At 53.0% G+C, this 5320-nt stretch overlaps 1 protein-coding gene and 1 long non-coding RNA gene across 2 annotated transcripts; one reads left to right on the forward strand and one right to left on the reverse strand.

Annotated features, from left to right (window-relative positions):
* Positions 1–64: 64 nt before the first annotated feature.
* Positions 65–1016, reverse strand: LOC117087018. Its single transcript, XR_004438643.1, has 3 exons — positions 762–1016; positions 351–470; positions 65–200 (listed from the first exon to the last, which is right to left on the reverse strand). It is a non-coding gene; the product is annotated as an uncharacterized LOC117087018 (long non-coding RNA).
* On the forward strand, positions 923–4923 carry LOC117087008 (coiled-coil domain-containing protein 115-like). The gene is made up of 5 exons (XM_033216738.1): positions 923–1290; positions 1361–1464; positions 1552–1634; positions 2260–2391; positions 3994–4923. Exons 1-5 carry the CDS (start codon positions 1093–1095, stop codon positions 4104–4106), a joined length of 630 nt encoding a protein of 209 aa, XP_033072629.1. The 5' UTR covers positions 923–1092; the 3' UTR covers positions 4107–4923.
* Positions 4924–5320: the final 397 nt, after the last annotated feature.

Raw genomic sequence — 5320 nt, forward strand, 5'->3', positions numbered from 1 at the left:
CCGGCAAGCAACTGGAAAGACCCTTGGATATCCGAACACAAGTCAGTGCGGGGAGTTTACCGCGCAGACGTCCGCGGGGCCGACCCCGTACCTTCGAGCGCGTGCCTCAGCCGCTCCTTCCTCTCCTGGGCTGAGCGCTGCGCCTCCTCCCGGGCCTTGCGATACAGGTACTCGCGGCGCAGGCGGGCCTCGCGGCGCAGCTGTGGGAACAGCGGGCCCAGTCACTACTAGCTCCCGAGCCCCGGAGCCCCGGAGCCCCGAAGCCCCCGAGGCTCCAAGGCCCCAGGGCCACATCCCCAGCACTTCACGCGTTCCGGAGCTCCGAAACAGGAGCTCAACCATTCTCCTACCATCCTGAGCGGCGCTTCCACGTGGGTCCGGGAGAATCTGTGCGTTCTTCTGGCGCGACACAGTCCTCACTTCCGCCCTCAACCAAGATGGTCCCTCAGACGTTTCACTGGTGCCTACAGCTGTCGGGAATGCCCTGTGTTAAGATGGCGAATAGGGCGGAGCGGGGAGGGGGCATGGCAAGGCGATTGGCCGTTCCAGCAGGGCGTTCTCCTTGGAACAACCAATAGACTGGATACAGAATGTCACACGTGGCTTCCGACTGCAGCTAATAAAGATGTCCGCCAGAGGCGTCCCCATCCCCTCCCTTCCCCCCCACCGCCGTGCAGAATGCACGGTTTCAAGATGATGAACCGCTAAAACAATCATAATTAGCAGCTCGAAACAGTTCATCAGCTATAAAAATCGCCCACCGACTGATCTGGAGGTTGCTTGCCGGCTCCTTTCCAAATTAACTTTAAAACCACTCTTCCCTCAACCAAAATGGTTTCTGCACAGCTTAGCCTTCTTCCACCGCCACAGCAGTGGCCCGAGTTCTAAGGTTGGGCAGCTTCCGGAAGGACTCAGAACTACCTATGACTCCAGCCGACAGTCCGGCTGGTTGATGCACTTGGGGGCTGATTGGAGAAACCAGTTGATCGGTTGCTTCCGTGCTGCTTCTCTAAGGGCGCTTGCCCTTAAAGGAGCTGACCCGGTGGCCTAGGTGCTGCCGGCGTGGGGATCCCCAGCTGGGAACGCTCCTCGATGGAAGATCTCGTGTGTCCATTGGCTGTTCTGCCAACCGCGGGCGGTGACAGGGAAGGGGGCGGGTCCGCATCTGATTGTGTGTCCATGGCGGCGCTTGACCTGCGAGCGGATCTGGACTCGCTGCTCCTGCAGCTGCTTGGGGACCTGGAGGAGCTGGAGGGGAAGCGAGCGGTGTTGAACGCCCGGGTGGAGGAGGTAGGCGCCTGGGGCGGGCAGGAGGGCACACGGTCGTAAACTGAGTCTCACCGCTGTCCTCTCCTTGCAGGGCTGGCTCTCGCTCGCCAAGGCTCGCTACGCGATGGGCACCAAGTCGGTGGGGCCCCTGCAGTATGCTTCCCACATGGAGCCCCAGGTCTGCCTCCAGGCCAGGTGAGGAAGCGTCCCTGCTGGGCTGGGTGGGCGGGCGCGCTCCAGGCCCGGGCTGCCGAAGCTCCATCCTCCCTTCTTGTCCTTCAGCGAGGCCCAGGAGGGACTCCAGAAGTTCAAGGTGGTGAGATCTGGTGTCCACGCCCCAGAGGAGGTGGGGCCTCGCGAAGCAGGTGAGCCCCCTCTTCCTTCTGCAGAAACCCTTCCCAATGTCAAAGACAAAATGCAAATGATGGAGATGGTTTTAATTAGGTTTTTGCGATAAGAGAGAGCATCCCAGAGCTGAAGAACAGAATGTTTTTGTAGGGTGGTTTTGCCTTAGACTTTTATAGGGAGTAGAGAAGTTGGGGAGTTGCTTTACACTGGGAATAGTTTTACAATCACGTAAGTTTCAGTCAGCTGAACAGAAAATACTCATCTGTGTGTCTAGCTAGTTTCAGAGGGACAAACTTCTAATCCCAGTTAATCATTCCTGAGGCAAAGAATGGGGAGTTGGAACGTCTGTGTCTGGTCTGTCAGCATGTTCAGGTCCAATGGGTAAGGTCAGTGTCACAGGCAAACAGGGTCATCGGCGGGTCCTACAGGAGTCACGGGGAAGAGTGGACAAACAGTCTCATCTGAATCACAAGGGGAAAGGCTGTGTTTTGTGGTAAGCTGTTTCCTGGAACCCCAAAGTTGGAATTTTCCAACCAACAGTGTTTTCTAGAATCATGAGCTCAGATCAAGGGCAACATTGTCACCAAGACGATAAAGTCCAGGGAGTAAGATCCCAGCCTTCGCCAACCTTTCTTTCCTCAGCTCTGCGGAGGCGCAAGGCCCCCACTAAGACCCCAGAACCACAGTCCTCTGAGGCCCCTCGGGACCCCCTGAACTGGTTTGGAATCCTGGTTCCTCACAGTCTACGTCAGGCTCAAGCCAGCTTCCGGGATGGTGAGTGGACCCTGTCGTTTGACTGTGTGGCCCTCAGACCCTCTATCCACAGGGAACACTTGAGCACTGCTGCCAGGGCTGGGGTTAGTCTGTGAAAGGCTTTGCAGGTTTTTCTCCATCCAGACTTCTGTTGTACACCCATTGTTTTTTCCAAAAGCATTTACTGGTTGTTGGCAGCATTCTGGTTCATGCTAGCTGCTGGGGATTCAGCAGAGAACAAAAGAGAAAAACACCTTTTCATGTAATGTTTAGGAGCAGAGAAAGGCAATGTGCAAATAAGTAATAAGTCAGGATGTGAAAATTGTTACGAAAAACACATAATGGAGTGGGCCAGGAGTGGGCCAGGGGAGCTATTTTATGAAGGGTGGCCAGGGGAGGTCTCTCTGAGGAGGTGAAGGAAAAGCTTTGTGGGTGATTTTGGGGAATGGTGCTCTAGATGGAGGAACCAGCCAGGACAAAAGCCCTGAAGCCATATATATCAGGTGTGTGCCGAGGCTGGTGGCCTAGAGTGGAGTCAGATGAAGACTGTGGGATGCACAGAGAGGCTCTGAGCAGAGGGTGGTTCGACTGGCTGCACAGGGTCACAGGAATCCTTGGGTGCTGGGCGGGGACACAGAGCAGAGGGAGGAAGCGGGCGTCAGGGAGCAGCCAGTGCAAGAAGCAGATGGTGTCACTGGAGGAGGAGGTAAGTGGTGGGAACCTGCACAGGTTTTAAGAGTAGAAGCCTCAGAATTTGCTGACTGATAAGATATGGGAGTAAGGGAAGGAAAGGAGTCCAGGAGAGCCCGCGATCTCCACCCGGAACCCCTGGAGGATGGAGTGACCCTCACCCGCTGTGGGCAGCTCAGGGGATGCCGGAAGGCAGGAGTTGGCGTGGTCTGTGTGGTGTCTACTGACGTCCTGCTGGACAGTCTGAGTGGGCACTCCAAAGTTTTTGACACAAACACTGGTTTAAAGCTGAGATAGGATGAGATCAGCAGAGGGCCTGGGGAGTATGGACGGGAGGTGAGGGAGAGGAGGGGAGAAGCCAGTCAAGGAAACTTAGGAGCAACACCTGGGAGCAGGTGTCCTGGAGGCCAAGAAGAGGAAGTGTTTCCTGGAGCAAGTGATCCAATGTGTGGTCAGCCCTGCTGCTGAACAGGAGGCTGAAGACTGAGAGCTGCCTGGAGGACTGGGCAGCAGCTGTTCCAGCAGAGACATCGGCACAAGCCACCTAGAGGTGGATCCAGAGTGTGGACTACTGTTGGGGCAGAGAAAAGTAGTGGAGGGAGACCAGGTGAGGGGAGCGAGAGGCTGTAGTAATGGGGGAGGAAGGAAATGAGGGCATGAGATGGTATTACTGTCTGTGAATTTGTAGTTCCTGGTGGGTGATATAATGGGTCCAGGAAGTCTGAGGCGGTGACATTTTAGCAAAGACCTGAAGGAGGTGTAAGACTGCAGAGGTTCTGGAGCAGCCAATGCAGGGCCGTACCTGGAATGTTTTGGGACAAGTGTAGGGGGAAGAGAGGCCTGGAGCCTTTCCAATTTCTGGGGATGTCCAGCTCCTCCTGGGTCCTGTGTTATACCACAGATACCATCCTAACCTTCTCTCCTTTTCTCCAGGCCTGCAGCTGGCCGCAGACATAGCCAGCCTCCAGAACCGCATTGACTGGGGTCGAAGCCAGCTCGGGGGCCTCCAAGAGAAACTCAAGCAGCTGGAGCTGGGGGCTGCCTGACATGCATGCACAGAGGCAGGGCAGTGAGCTCAGCTGTTCTCTGACATTGCTATTTGATCTCAGGCCTTCTTCCTTCACAAATAGCTCTTGCCCCTACCTCACGCCAGCTAATGCCCACTCTGTCCCTGCTCTGTATGTTTCCTTAGGTGTGAAGTTTGAAGAGGCAAACTAATTTTGAAAGCCACTATTTTGAAACTATTCCGAGGCCTGAGTTCCCATAGGACACACTCACGTGGGCAGGTACACGTTAGTCAACAACTGGAACTGCCTCTTGGATCACTCAGCTGTGGTTTCGTGGCTGGATGACGGAACACTGTGCGAAGGGAGGTGGTGGGGGACAGGAAGTAGTGCTTCATGCTTACTACATCCCCCAAATTGTCTTTGCTGGAGGAGAAAACTGTACTGGGCCAAAAGATCAGGACAATATGACTTGAGTCCACAAGGATACAAACACCTGAGTAGCTGGGCAGCCCTTGGCAGGGTCTAAGCGAGGAAGTAAAAATGATCCGGCCTAGATTTTTTAAGGGAACTCTAGGAAGAGGCCTAGGTTTTTAAAATCCTGTATCTTTATCTTACTATAAGAGGCTGAGCCTCTCTTCATTTTTTGGAAGGGCCACTTGTGTTTTCTGTTTTGGGAACTTCATTTTTCTACTGGGTTGTTGATCTTTGCAATAATTTCTAGGAGCTGTTTATGTTTAGAGGTAATTGGTCCTATGTTCATATGGATGAGATGTAAGTCTTGTTTTCCAGTTTATCTTTTTGGTTATGACTTTTTTGACTTGTTATTATAAAATAAAACATATTACATCAAACCACACAGAACAGTTGAATAGCTTAATGAATAACTACAGTGAAAGCTATGGTACCCACTACCCAACTTGTGTGTTTTTTGATCATTATTTGTACATACAATTGAATATATCCAGCTGTCACATGATTCTGAATTTGGGCTTGTAACTGATAAGGCAGTCAGGGAATTCTCCAGCATTTTCAAGAACCTCTGTGGTTTCAGTTGAAATGTCCAGTGAGTCATGGCCAGCTTTTCCACCGTCCGCCCACGTGCTGTATGTTGGTTAATGCTGCCCTTTTGTTTTGCTAACTCCAGTGTAAACCCAATGTAATTTGGGGGTTTTCATTCTGTTCGGTGGACATTACTGTCAACACACCCGTACTACATTGTTTTACTTCTTGAACTTTAACATAATCCCTGTAGG

Source organism: Trachypithecus francoisi, unplaced genomic scaffold (genome assembly GCF_009764315.1).
Source record: "Trachypithecus francoisi isolate TF-2019V2 unplaced genomic scaffold, Tfra_2.0 Contig00606, whole genome shotgun sequence".
Taxonomy (NCBI): domain Eukaryota; kingdom Metazoa; phylum Chordata; class Mammalia; order Primates; family Cercopithecidae; genus Trachypithecus; species Trachypithecus francoisi.

Bases quoted from the DNA above. Each gene is read 5' to 3' on its own strand.
- LOC117087008 (XM_033216738.1), top strand. From the start codon at position 1,093: ATGGAAGATCTCGTGTGTCCATTGGCTGTTCTGCCAACCGCGGGCGGT. The intron at 1,635-2,259 runs GTGAGCCCCCTC...TTCTTTCCTCAG, and splicing joins GGTGGGGCCTCGCGAAGCAG to CTCTGCGGAGGCGCAAGGCC. The intron at 2,392-3,993 runs GTGAGTGGACCC...CCTTTTCTCCAG, and splicing joins TCAAGCCAGCTTCCGGGATG to GCCTGCAGCTGGCCGCAGAC.